The sequence below is a fragment of the Scardinius erythrophthalmus genome, assembly GCF_964197995.2.
Source record: "Scardinius erythrophthalmus genome assembly, chromosome: 12".
Lineage (NCBI taxonomy): Eukaryota > Metazoa > Chordata > Actinopteri > Cypriniformes > Leuciscidae > Scardinius > Scardinius erythrophthalmus.
Window position 1 is genome coordinate 13,405,899 of NC_138232.1, and position 15,217 is coordinate 13,421,115.

General features: G+C 35.2%; 1 protein-coding gene across 2 annotated transcripts in view; it reads right to left on the reverse strand.

Annotated features, from left to right (window-relative positions):
* The window catches only part of negr1 (neuronal growth regulator 1), a 163,228-nt gene that overhangs the window by 112,756 nt on the left and 35,255 nt on the right, over nucleotides 1-15,217 (reverse strand). For both annotated transcript variants that reach the window (XM_081381398.1, XM_081381399.1), the window contains exon 3: nucleotides 8,486-8,611. In XM_081381398.1, the coding sequence (XP_081237524.1) occupies nucleotides 8,486-8,611 (126 nt within the window). The remainder of the gene's footprint in view (nucleotides 1-8,485; nucleotides 8,612-15,217) is intronic.

Genomic DNA, 15,217 nt, shown 5'->3' on the forward strand with positions numbered 1-15,217 from the left:
TCCTCAGCGAAACCTATTTATACCCTACTTTACAGTGAGGTGAATCTGTCTCATGGCACAGAGAGGTAAATCCTGCACTGGCATATGGAAGAGGAGCCTTTGACTCAGCAAAAAACCCACAGAATAAAAAAAGCAAGGAGAGCGATGCAAAAAAAAAGAGAGAGAGAATTGCGAGGCTTTGGGAGGGATGTGTTTTTACCAAGTGCTTCGTAAAGCATCAAAGTGATTCAAGATCTGACATCAAAAAGCTTTAAAGGGATAGTTCATACAAAAATGAAAACTTTGTCATCACAGGGTTGCTGCAGGATTCAGTTAGTCAAATTTAAGACCTTTTTAAGACATTTTAAGACCATAAAGATTGAAATTTAAGACCTACACGACACATTGCCAAAAAATATTCAAATCAAAGAATTCATTTTATTTCAATATATTACATATTATAGGCCTACTGTAAAAAACACATAATTAGATGATTTTAGTTGATCATAACTAGAGATGAAATGGCATGAACATTTCACTTACTTATTAAAGTGCCAAAAATTATCACTGTTATCACAGAATCCTGTTCAAAAGTACTAATACTACACAATGAAATCAATTCACCAAGTTTTATGTCGAAAAACAGCAAATAACAAATAAAATTAGCATCAATATGCATTAAAATAAACATTCAAATAATACGATTAAAAATGATAGCCAGATTTTAAAAGTGTCTTGCAACATGTTATATACTAACATCAAAGAGTATAGAAGTAACAAGAGGCGAAACTCCGTTGCAGTTTTGACAACAGCCACTAGGTGGCGCATCGGTAGCGCGGCCGCCATTTTGGACTGAACCAACGGCTTTACCGTTAGCACAACTACTGTACAGCATTAACATTATGTCTGGAAATAATTGGAAACAAAGAAAACAGTGTTCTGCCATCAACTGCAAAAACTACCAGTGTACAACCAATCAACTAGCATTTCATAGATTCCCCAAAGATCCAGAGAGGTAAAGTAGAAAAGGTTTTATTAACTTTAAAGGTGCTCTAAGTGATGTCGCGCGTTTTTTAGGCCAAAACATTTTTTGTCACATACAGCAAACATCTCCTCACCATCCGCTAGCTGCCTGTCCCCTAAACACAATGTAAAAAAACACGGTCTCTGTAGACAACACAGGCTCCACAAACAGCAAGAGAAACAAACTGGGATAACCCGCACCATGAAACATAACAAACTGCTCCAGCCAATAACGACAGGAATGATTTAGGGGTGGAGTTTGGGGGATTAGTGCGCAGATGAGGAGGGAGGGTCTAGCTAGCCACCGTTTTGTTTGACAATACTTTAAACGTCAACAAGAAGTGACATCACCCAACATCACTTAGAGCACCTTTAAAGTGAGCTAACGTCAACGATAACAGGTGCTGTAACGTTAATGTAAGCTATCCCATAACCGCAGTAACAGTTTGCTAATGTTATGTATTTGGTCGAAATTGTCAAGACTCGAAATGGGCTTTTAAAATCGCATACTTTCAGAGATATATGAACACCTAACCTGGCAAATGACCGCTTTATTAATTCATTGTTATCACTAAATTAACCCTTTAACTGTCACCTTTTTTTCGCATAAACATGAAAATCACTACCCAAACTTAAATGGTTGTAATTCAAGAATGCTTTGGAATTTAGACCTATGGATGGTCTTGATTTAATTTGTCAGATTATTGTTGAAGTGAAATAAATTATGAAAGTGAAACAGAAAAAAGTGATATAAGTTTGAGTTTATTAAAATGTACAAATTTAAAAATATAATTATTTATATTTTATATAAAATATATATATTACAAAATATATTTTACTCTAGAACTGCAAGAAAATGAAAGCAAAAAATCTGAACAAGTTGTGTTCCACATTTTAGGTTGATATGTTGATATCTCGCTTCCTCACCCTTTCTGCCGTGTGCTCTAACTCTAATTATTTTCCATTTGCTTTTCTGTTTCTACCTCAGGATGCCCATCTATTATGCCAGCTCCAGTTTGGATCCAGCCTCTTACAAAGATTTCAGATGACCCAACACTTGTGAAGAGATGACACCAACTCTGAATAAACATACACAACAACACTGCCAAATGTTCTATATATCGTAATCATTATGATCAATTTGATTGTCTAGCAGATGCTTTGCCAAAGCAATGGCATAAAACATTTTTATGTTATTATGATAAGTTTAAAAATATTTTAATAATTAATAATGGGAAACAATGTTTTTATGACAAATATATGATAGATATTTAGGTTGGTTAGGGTTAGGGATAGGGTCATTGATATTTGATTTGATATTTGACATTGTCCAGTGAGCGGTTAACAGCTGAGACAAAATTATTAAAGTTAAATTAAGTTGGAGTTAATTTAACTGAAAATCAGTTAAGAAAGAATCATTCAGATCAGTTTTGTAAACTGGATCACTGATTCACTGAAAGGATCTGACTGAAAACAATGATTTTTTTTTTTTTTTTTTTTAACAAATCAGACATTACTTCTCTCATAACTTACATTTCGAACTGCTCCTCACAAAACATTATTCAAGACAAGCTGCTACAACACCAATAGAAATACAAGAGCTCCAAGACCAAATTATTCATTCCTTGTGTAATTTGCATACATATTTGTGTGTTGCATGAAAACAATTACATCTGTATAGTAGGTAACAAACTGAAAAATTGAACAAAATAGTTTGCTTTGGGGTTATCAAGAAACTGACAAAGACGTGTATCTGAGCTGACAAGGTGCTATTTGGCTCCCAATGCTTTACAAATGAATAGAGGCAAAGACTGTAAAATAGGATAAATTGTATCAAACGTATTCATGCAAAAACAACCCATATTCAAATGTACAAAGATGAAAAGAAAAATAGTAAATCAGAGGAAGTAAACATTATAGTATGAGATTGCTCACCCAAAACTTAAGGAATGTTTGTTTCTTTTACCATAAAAAGAATGTTCTTTAGCATGACATATAACAGCCTTTGACCATGCACAAATTAAAGATTTAAGCCAAGCAGGACATAATGCATGCTTTTAAAAGAAAGTATTCGGTATGTAAAATGTTTAAAAGATTAACTAAATCCATCTGTTATTGTTGACTAAAACTATTTAAAATTGTTTTCATTAACTGAAATAAGTCTTAAATAAAATAAAATATAAGATGAAAATTAAAAAAAATTGTTGCCTTGGCAACTAACTGAAAATAAGCTTAAGTTGAAGTACCAATATTACTAAAATAAAATAAACTTAAGCTAAATAAATGTTATGTGACAAAATTACTAAAATGTAAACTAAAATAGAATAAAAAATAATATACAAAAAGTATTCTTGTCGCTTCATAACATTATGTTTGAATCACTGTAGTCAAATGGACTATTTTAACAATGTCTTTATTACCTTTTTGGGCTTTGAAAGTGGTTATAACGTTGCAGTCTATGGGGGGTCAGAAAGCGCTCGGATTTCATCAAAAAATCTTCATTTGTGTTCTGAAGATGAATAAAGGTCTTATGGGTATAGAACAACATAAGGGTGAGTAATTTATGACCAAAAAAATTGTTTTGGGTGAACTAACCCTTTAATATTAAAAAGTTGGTAATATGAAAATAATTTACGTTTTAGTCCTGTAAATACATCAATATTGTACAATATTCACTGTCTATGGAAACGCAAGTAAATGTATGTGTCATACACCTAACGTAAAATACATTAAAATACTCAATAGATCTCAATAACAGCAGTGACAATCATCACATTATTAAAACAACTGTTCTAAGAGGCGAACTTACAAAATGAACAAACATTGACTACAACCTACCATATTTCTTCCTCCAGCTAAAAACCAGAGGGATCATTATCAGTGATTAACTCACTCCATAATTCCCTTAGTTCAGTGATTTATTTTCTTTTTCCTAACAGAGACTTCACAATGAACTATCATTTATCTTACTGATTACACCAAAAGAGGAAATTACCAAGGTTTAGTGACATTTAATAAAGAATGGATCCTTTGTGAAATCAACCTATGATGCATCAACCAACTTGTTTGCTATACTACATAAAAAACACATACTGGAGCATTTTAAAGGCTCAAGGGACACTGATTATGTGCCAGAAACGTATTCAAATGTAAACTTGCCCCTTATCATCCGCAATCTCGGCTGGCTGCCGAATTGTGCATGTTGAGAGTTATTTAAAAAGCTCAAGAGAGACTCGTCGTATAGCCTCTGGGAAATGTCACTCCAGCCAAATTAGCCAAATCATAGCAAGGTTAATCTAGGATTCCACATTGCTCTGTGTTAAGTGCAGTCACAGTAAGCACTTTCCCACATTGTGTGGAGAGCACAAAGTACATTTCCTTAAGGTCTGCCTGCTGCTGATATGATGAGCGCTGGTGAAGAATACATTATGGGCTAAGGTGGCAGTTCTCTGTACATCCCTTCCCTTAACCTGTGAGAGAACACTGCGGCAGCCCAAATGTTGCATTATGAGAGTCTTCCCCCAGGCATTCATTGAGTTGTCAGCAATGAACCATCAACCATCATTCAACCGCCACACATACTCGCTCTCTGGCTCTCTCACACACAAAACGCACATGCACATGAACCGCCTCCACTTTTCCATTCCCCGTATCTCACTTTAACCCTGATAGCCTCCTCATTGTCCCAAAGTGCCCCAAAACAATTGCTGAATATTGGTCCGAGCACTTTTTAAGAGCTGGTCTTTGTATTGAAACCATTTGGCGATGTTTAGACAGACTGTCAGTGCCGAGTACAGAGCTATTGTTCGGGAAACAATAAACCAGAGTAAAGACAATTTTTGGAGGCTGAGGCACGAACAAAGGATTGACAAAAGGACAATTGAACGCTTCACTGTAGCCTTATCATATGAGAAAAAAAAAATAAAATCTGAAGTGTTATAGTCAGCTATTTGAAAGGTCAGAGTTCCTTATATCCCGAGGCCTTAAATCACAATGGAAAAAGCTTATGAAAGCATGTTTGGGATCAAGCGTGCTGGGCCAGGCTGTACGAAGAGCATGAGGCCACCCTGCAGCCTCAATACGCCCCTATATAGGGCTCACTTTCATCATCTAGCATACAGCATTTGAAATCATGTCTATAAGGCAATTTTCAATGCCCTGAGAACTGAAAGTATTAAAATACAGAGTGTGATTTAAAGCTTAGACAAGGAAGTGCTCATTTAAAGTTCTTCAGTAATCATTTAAAATCTGCAGCGCTGGAGAGAGTGTGCTGCATACTTGAAAGTCAGTCCAACATGATTGCAAGTGTTTGCGTGTAGTGTGGTGTGGTTCTAGTTTTAGTAACTGAAGTGCAAGTTATTTACAGCATCTAAAACATACACATTTTGCATATGAATAGCTTTAGAAATTGACAAATCTTTAAAAAAAATCTTTGAATTCACGAAATGAATAGGTCGATTTTATTGTATTTAATCAATGACATTAAATCATTTTTTTTTCAATAGCATCACATTTAATGAATGCATTAAGTAATCTTTCGTTACAACAGTTCTGTTGTGTGTGTTTTATTCAATTGTTCCATTAAATCAAAATATTTATACCAAAGTAAAACGTAACTATACAAATATATTTATAATATTAAAACGATTCACTCTGTAAAATTCTAACATTTCTAAATTTGTGCATATGTAAATACATTCATATTTTAGATGATGTGAATACATCCATATTGTACGTTTTAGTATAAAATCTACAAACGTTGTGAATACTTGAGCATAATAATGCACTCAGTCAACTACCATTTATAACAAATACTTCTTGTGGACCAAACCTTTGAATCAGATGGAAAGCTGTTCATCGTTATAAGTGAAAGGTCTTTAAGAGGTCTTCAACGCATAATGTCTTTAAAAGGTCTTTAAGAGTAATTAACTCTTAGGTTTATCAATGAAAAGACTATATGCCAAGCAATAATCAGAGGCACAGAAGTCAAAGGTCTGATGACACACACACAAAAACGAATGAGGCTAATTGCATTTAGAGTATTTCGGCAATTAAATCTAGTGGCTCTAGGTTGAAGGTTCAGCCTCCTGCAGCGTCATTCGAGAACTACTGGAAATCACAGCCCATGAGCTACTGTGATTACAGCTCTGCACTATTACTACAGTGCTGCCATATGCATCAAATACTGTTATACTTGATGGTAGATACTGATATCAGTTTGAACATAATGTTGGCTTGTTCAAAGGAAAAATGTCTACTTTAATGGCCCGTTCACACCAAGCACGATAACTATAAAGATAACGATAAAGATAACTATATATGCGTCTACACCAGCGACCGATAACGGTCTTTTTATTCTAAGCACGCGCGCGCCCGGATGATCCAGATCCATTTTAAATGCGCGAGACCTTTAAATTAGAATGGATTCTGATTGGCTGTCAGTGTTTTATCGTTCGACAGCTGGAAAAAAATCGTTCTGAAAGTGATCCCAACGATATCGTTCCTCATATCTTTATCATTATAGTTGTGGTGTGAACTCTGTTATTCTTTAATATGGAGAACGATTTTTAGAATTATATCTTTATCGTTATCTTTATAGTTATCGTCCTTGGTGTGAACGGGCCTTAAGGCTGCCTTTAGCATTTTTCCAGGTATTTTTGTAGCCTCGTACAAGCATCAGTTTCATGCATATTTGTTTAAATATTGTAAATGAATCTTTTTAGTAAATAACAACCTTCAGTGGCAGAAGCAGTAGTATTTTTAAAAAGTTTCTATTCTCACTGGCTCTCGCTCATTGTCATCCTCTCTTCCCACCCAGATGTTAATTAGCCAGAAGAAAAATAGTTTAGACAAATGGCTTTCAGTCACATCTGAGCCAGACTGAATCTGTTGATCAAAAGTAAAAGTTCACCATATGCAGGACAGATGTCTGAGAATGGAGTTAAAGGGATAGTTCACCCAAAAATGAACATTCTGTCATTATTTACTCACCCTCAAGTTGCTTCAAACCTGTATGCATTTCTTTCTTCTGTTGAACACAAAAGAAGATATTCTGAAGAATGTCAGTAACCAAACAGGCCCAGGGCCCTACTGACTTCCATAGTATGTAATAAATACTATGGAAGTCAATGGGGCCTATCAACTGTTGGGTTACTGACATTCTTCAAAATATCTTCTTTTGTGTTCAACAGAAGAAATAAAATAATACAGGGTTGGAAAAACTTGAGGGTGAGTAAATTATGACAGAATTTCTATGTCTCTATAATTTGAAGTATCCTACCTTTGGTAAGAAGTGGGTTTCATGATTCTTTTGATCAGAATCTCAAAGAGCAGTTCAATCGCAAAATACACTGGAGAATGAAATGAATATGGCAGTCCAAAGATAAGTGTAGCCAACTTCAATAAAATTCACAACCACTCAAAAATACTGCTGTTGTACTGAATTTTCAATTTGCTTTGAAAATGTGCTAGAATTTCTGCTTTAACAGCTGAATACAAACTATAAAAGGTACAGATGAGGTTGATGCTTCCTCAACATGGTGTTTACGCTACAGCAGAGTGATAACTAAGACATCTTTGTGAGAGCAACAGAAAAATGAAGCGATAATTGATTAAAAGCCTTTCCTAAACTCAATTATGGAGGCTTTAGAACAGAAACATGTTAGTTTCATCACCTTAATCTTCTGAGCCTCAAACTCCACCACATTGAACAACCGGGACAGACATTTCTACTCTGTTTTAAAAACGATGTGAAATTCTGTCTAACATTTTAGGGTGTTTCACACTTAAACAGTTAACCCTAGGTCATTGTGAAACCTGGGTAAACGTAATCCTGGGTTATCTTGCTTCACGTTTCACACTGCTTATAATTTACCCGGGGTTAACAATTAATCCTGAGTATTCATAAGTTGACGTTTCACAGTGGACATTCCTAAACCCCAGATTAACATCCTTATTTGCACATTTGCAGTGCCAGTGTCACAGATTTGATGAATGCTACACACGATATGTTTACATACAGGCTCTAGCATTGTGCATCCTCATATTATATATTGCTGACTGTACTACCAAGTTTATCCTGAACGGGCTTTTCAAACTATAAAGGCAAGAATGAAATAGTGTCTTCCTCACTCCAGTTGTTACATTTTCTTGTCACCATTTGACATTTTTCTCCTCAAATGCTTAAACGACTGTTTATTCAACGTGCTGTGTTTCCGAGACTGTTCAAAGCACATGAATATGAGACACGCAATTCGTTGTCTGTTGCTAAGCATCTGGTGTACCATTCTAACACTACATCATTTCACACTACAGTTTAACACCACAATGCAGGGTTAACACCACAAAAGCGGTGCTATCCCTGCTAATCTCGATTCTAAATGACTAAGTCTGAAACTAGGTTTACAACAACGAGAACCTGGGGTTAAGCGCAGTGTGAAAAGCCCTATTGTGACATATTTTACAATAACTGCTTTGAACTCACCTGATGGGGTGATGTGTCTCCAAAAGATTTTGGGCTCTGGTTTCCCACTGGCTGTGCAGATGAGTGAAACATTGCTGCCTTCGTTTACTGTAATGTCCGATGAAATGTCATAGATTTTGGGAGGAACTGTGAAACAAAACAAACAGTTAGATAAACAAAGCTGCAAATGAGCTCAATGCCAAATGCCTGGATCTAGAATGTCAAGCATAAACAACAAGAGTCAATATAGCTGCAAGCAGCAATTATAGAGGTCCAAACACAATACCACTTTATCCCAACAAGGTCATAGGTCTGTCATTCATATTTTAAAAGAATAACTGTTCAGCTCTAATCTTTTTGTTGGACATTGTTAACATTGTAATTATTGTTGATGGCTAAAAGTAGCCATATAGTTTAGAATAGATAAGCCTATTTAGTTTTGGAAGGGTCCCACCGCAGAATATGACCTCACACTTAGAAAGATGTTCTACATACTGTATGTGTGTCAAATTCTGTGAAAATCTGTAATTTTAATTAAGGAGATACAACCATTTACATTAGACTACACCTGATATATCCATGATCACTCATTAATTTTGAATATCAACTTGTTTTTGATAATTATTGACATTGGGAGACCAGAAAATCATCTTCCATGGTTTCATTCTGACAGGGTGAAAATCCTAGGATTACGTCACAATTATAAAGCCTAAGGGTAATATATGATTTAAATAAATAATAAGGGTATTCATAGTCCATGAGCCAAGAGATTGATAATAAAAAATGTTAAATAAAACTAAAAACCATTGCAACATCAGGTTAATTTATTCCCTATTTCTACTATCTACAGTACACTATAAAAAAATATTGTTGGTTTAACTTAAAAAGTAAGTAACCTGGTTGACACAATGAAGGAGATTGTTTTTTTTTATTGTTTGTTTTTTATGTTGTTCAGTATATTTCATTGTAAGGCAGAAAAAGTATACAGTAACAATGCTGACAAAAAATAATAGAATTCTCAGAATTGTATGACTGGACCCCCAAAAATAAAAGAAAGAAGAAATGAATTGGTATTGTCAAGCATTTCCGAATACAGCGTGTCTACAGATATAAACAAGTTAAATGTAAGACTATAAAGATTTTTAATACTTGTATGAAATTTAATACTAAACCTGTGATGGAAATACACATTATATTCCATACGTATATGTAATATTTAATGTGTTCAATAAAACATCTGATTTGGAATTCTTCATGGAATCTTAGGTAACATTTTGGTGCTAAAATTAAAGTGATGCTTTTCTGGCAGATAATAACTAAAAAAAAACATGTCTAGATGTAAATCTTTCTTTACCCTTAGTCCCTTACACCTATCATCACACACGGCCTTCACTCTTTCTAAAAAACACGTCAGTTGTCAAGGGGTTTATGAATTAATGCCTAACCTCCTGGTTTTGCTTTCCTACATAAAAAGGCAATAAATTGTCAGGAGTCTGCAAAATCAGCTATTCCCTTTGTTCATTTTTGTGAGGTCCGGCTATGATTCAGGTTGTTTGAAGTGCTTAGCATTTAACTAGACCAGTTCTGATCCTTTCCCTCTCTACCTCCAATATAATATTCTAAACACCATGCATTTACTGGAGATGCATGTATAATGGCTGAACTTTCTCAAGAGATATTTATTTGTTCTTCTCAAACAGTAAATTGAATTGTAATTAATTTGTATTTTATTGTACATGCCACTTAATAGTTATCCTCCCAACTGCATCCATGTATAACCAGCTGCAATATATATATATTCATGAATTATGCTATTATAGAATAAGCAATACTCATCTGGGGGAAATCAATTAGAACAAAACAAGACACTGACAGAATCAAAATAAGAGCCTTTAAAACATACTGGACTGAAATAATGAGCGGGCATTCAAGTTGTCAATGAAATGCCGCTACTTCCAAGCAAAAGGAAATCAAACATTCAGGAATTTGTACCTTGCAAACATACAGCAACATCATTCACTCCTACACAATTTGATCTCCAGTTTAAGGTCTTTCTTATCATGGTTTTTGTAATCTGTTGGCACTAAATGGATGGTTGAAATTCCAATGAAACCTTTCATTGTTTGAAAGCACTGATCTGACGGTCATGCTCTCCACTGCAGGTTTACTTGAACTTCCTCCCACTGTTGACAAATGTCCACAATCACTGATAGCACAAAGGGAAAATGTTGCATTCATCTACTGATCATATCTGCCTTCAACAGGATCAAGACCCTATTAGTCAATGCCTGAGGAGTCAGGTACCGGCCCTTTAAATGAGATGTGGGGCCTTTGCAGATCTTTAAGCTGAACATGTTCGAAGAAACATCTTTCCATATATCCTAGAACTTTCTCTGTGACTGCGCACCATCAGATTTGAAGTCTTTTATTATTGTGCCCCACCCCCCCACACACTTCTTTACTATTACAATGCAATAATAGCAAAATTGTGTCGAAACAATTGAGCTTTTTGAGCTTATAAGTTGGCAGTGAAAAAGTCTAGAGGATTTGATGCATTGAAGGAATATCTCTCATTACAGCCTGAGACAGTTTTGACTTTCATTACTGGTCTTGTGTGTACCACCTGTGAATACAGAGTATATTATCAGATGAAATGAAAACCTCTCTGTATTTTCAAGTAGCTTAAAAAAGCACAGAGGACTGGTATGCCTCGGCACTCCACTGAAATGGCAACATGAACAGATGTAAAGGTCAACAACCTATCCCAGCAAGCTCTTTTAACTATCACTAAATTCATAATGAAAGCACGTGTTATTTAATCTCAAGGTCTAACCACAATTTGACTTCTATGAATCCATTCCGATTGTCACCCTCAATGCTTTTGGCCATAGTTATTTTTAACCTGTTTATTTCCACTATGTCTGTTCAATTGGTAAGGTAATGATGAAAAGAGAAAAACAAGACAATGCTAAAGCCCTACCCCAAGGCCCCATTCAAGACAACCTGATGCTTTGTTTTCCATTTAATTCATTAACTGTTGCACGATTGTCATGTTTGCCCATTCAACTCTAATTCTTCCTCCTCTCCTCGGCGGGAGGCGCTGAGATGGAGCTGCCACAGCTGATGGGGGAGGCATTTTCTGTCTCTCAGCCCCAGAGTGAATAAATAAGCCTCTAATGACGCCACCTTGAATTACTGAAACGCTTACAGCTATTAAAATGCAGAGTTTCCTCTGAATAAAATGGAGTACATGGCTTGCCTTTCTATAAATTCTGACAGGTTCTCCAGGGCTGACTGTTGCCACCCAATTCCAAGACCCCATTGCTTCACACACTGCCAGCCCACATTCCAATTACAGAGCTGAGGGAAAAGTGGGCTCCTGTCATGATGCAGACTAGCATAGGCAAAGAGCCAAGGAGAGACAGGCAAAGAAATCAGATGCAGTCTTATCTAGTTGTTGTCTTCTAGCTGAAAAAATAATGAAAAAACAAGTTAACACGGATGTGTGATAAAATTAACTTGTATGTTATTACTGTTGAAGCCAGCAGAGTTTATGAGTTTTCACACAAGAGCTTTCAGTTCATTTGGTCAGTGGAAAGACATTTTTTTCATGAACTTATTGTGAACTCTCAGAAAAAAAGCTATAAAAGCTTTTACTGGGGTGGTAAAGGAATAATATGAACAATTTAGGTACTGATATGCACCTTTTAGGTACTAATATATGTACGTTTAAGGTACTAATATGCACCCTTTAGGGTACAAAGGTAAACATTTTAATGTTTTTTGGTGTGTGCACATCAAACCATATCAGAGTCTGCCTGAAAAAAAGTATGTTTCATGTGTACAGTTGGTTTAAATGCAATTGGGTCTTCAGTCTGAAAATCCTGCCATAAATCACTTGACAAAAAAAATATATTAGGATTTCAGTTACGAAATGTTAGGAAGGACATTCACTGCATCAAGCTCACACTGACTTATCAAGAAAGAGACGGTGAGATCAGGAAGGCAGAGGGTCAGTAACAACTTTGAACATAATAATAAACTTCTGTGTCCTGAGCATCCAATGTGATCCACAATTCGGCTCTTTTCCAAAAGCTAGTGAGCTGCCAACATAGGCAGCACTTGAAGAAATCCTAGGCGCAAACCCAATGCTACGGCTGTTCCAAAAGGTAGAAAGCATGATTTTGCTGCCTTCTAGGATAATAATGTAAACCAAAAGAACAAGAAAAGGAAAGAAAAACAGAGGAAACAACCTAATTATAATCCACCGTCACAGGTATTCTTCACAAGAGAGTCAACTTCCTAATTGCTCTGAGACAGCGAATACATTCTAAAATATAATTGATGAACTACTGTATGTATTTTTATGCTAAGAGTATAATTTTGTTAGCCTAGCAACATGCTAACACCAAATTAGTCTCTTTTTTGTAGTCTTGCTATTTGTATGATGCAGAGTTGCTGCAAATGTAAAGCATTCCAAATCAGTTAGGATGCATCCTTAATAGAAAGCGTAACAGGTTTTAAATCTTTTAAAGGTTTTAAAAGGTTTGCATGCTGGGAATACTCCTTATGATTCATCCATGCACACCATTACAGGGAATACTGAATATTTTGATCCAGAGACTATATTGTAGTACAAATATGCACATGTATTTTAAATATACTCATGTGGCTGGAAGTGGAAATACGCTACACTTGCAAAACTGCCAGATTTCACATTCATTCATAGCGGTTCCCAATTCCCCATACAACCTGAAGGCTGCTAAAACCAACCAACTTAGATCCCTAATTAGTTGTCATAGACAGAAACAAAACACAAACCCTCTGACAGGCTGCTCAACCCACAGGGATTTCTTTAGTTGGTAATGCCACGGAACGTGAGACAGCGAGGTTGTGCACGACCCAGTACATGAGCTCTCTTGGTACAACGTGTCCATTTGAAGAGTTAATAGAAATGTAGTACTTTGATTAAATTAAATTAGTAAAAAACGATGTATTTCTAATATTCTGATATTTCTAAATGTTCTCGTCGTCATTTATTTATGTCTCATTTAAGATATTAATACAATATAAAAGGTATACAAGTAACATTCTGACATAGACACACTGCTTTGTTCCCCAGCACACTGTATCATAGGCAAGAGTGCTTACAGTATGAACAGAGATATCAGGGAGAGGAATATTAGGTATTCATGAAAGGATCAACTTTCACATTAAAGACTTTGCAGAGTTGCTGTGAGGTGCAGACTCACTGGTACAGAATCTAAAATGAGGCTTAATATTTCATGACATTTTAGATGAAGTTCAAAACATCTTAACCTAGCTTAACAATGTTCCAGCAAAATTGAGGACTAATGATTGTGATACCAGTGTTTTTTGCTTGATCAATTCAAAATAATTGTATATGCCAATACATACACACAATAATGTTTTAAATTTATATCAGTTATGCTAATAGTTTTTGCAGTAGTGTCTACATTGGACTAGAGAATTGTGATATTTCACTGGGTCTCTAAAAATTTAAACCACGGGGCCTACTGGCCAGTAAAAATCCTTAGATTTGAGCCTTGCTGGAGAATCTCTATATATGCGCAGTGCTATTAAATGAAAGACAAAATAAATGAAGGAAATATATATTTGCTAAACTAATTAAGCCAACTAATATGATTCACATTCTTTTGGTATGGCCAATATTTGAAAACATTTTAAATGCAATGAATGTAAATACAGGTATCGCATCGGTGATTGGTAATGGCGAGTACATACATACATGCATACCTAAATATTAGGGCTGTGTATCAGCAACAATGTCATGATACGATACACAGGCCACGATATACAGTATATCATGATACGGGTCTGCACTAATTTTACCTCAGCAAAATTTAGTATCACAGCTGTTTATTAAACACTACATACTATAGGGCAGTCTCTGCATTATGAAGGGCCTCTGCAGCACTGTATAACAATATAGGTAATGGCAATATAGGTAATGTTAACATTGGGCACTTCCCACCAGGTACAATATTCTGATTGTTTTCTTGTTTTTTAAACAGATAAATAATAATGTACTCATTCTTATTAATGTATATTGAAATGTACTCATTCTAATAAATGTATATTGAAATGTACTCATTCTGATAGGCTCACATGATTTCATGTGACACTGAAGACTGGAGTAATGGCTGCTGAAAATTCAGCTTTGCCATCACAGAAATAAATTACATTTTAAAATATATGAATAGAAAACTTTGCATGTGTGTGTGTGCGCGCCTTCTTAGCCATATTTTTTGAGGACAAATCTGTACCCAGAAGTGACCTAAAATGACTAAAACTACTTTCATGGATGTCCTTATTTGTAATTTTTTTTTTCTAAAAGTAAATACTTTTTTTTTTTTTTTTTTAAATGCAGAAATTTAAATGTCAAAACAGCAGTAAATCAGAAAAAAAATATTTGTGTAGCCTTTGAAAAAAGAAAAACTATTAACTATGCTACTGGATAATGCAGAAGCAAAAATAACAATAATTTCAGTTAAAAATCTTCTGTCCAATAATTATTCCAGTAAATTCTAAACATAAGTGTGAACTATTCAGTGGGGAAGGAAGATATCAAAGAGAATTTAAGTGTAGAACTTCTACACGCAAAATGTTTAAATTATCACTGAAGTAACCAATTACAACTGCACCATGTTGTAGGGGTGGGCGATATGATCAAAATCTTATATTACGATAATTTAATGTCACAATAACAAT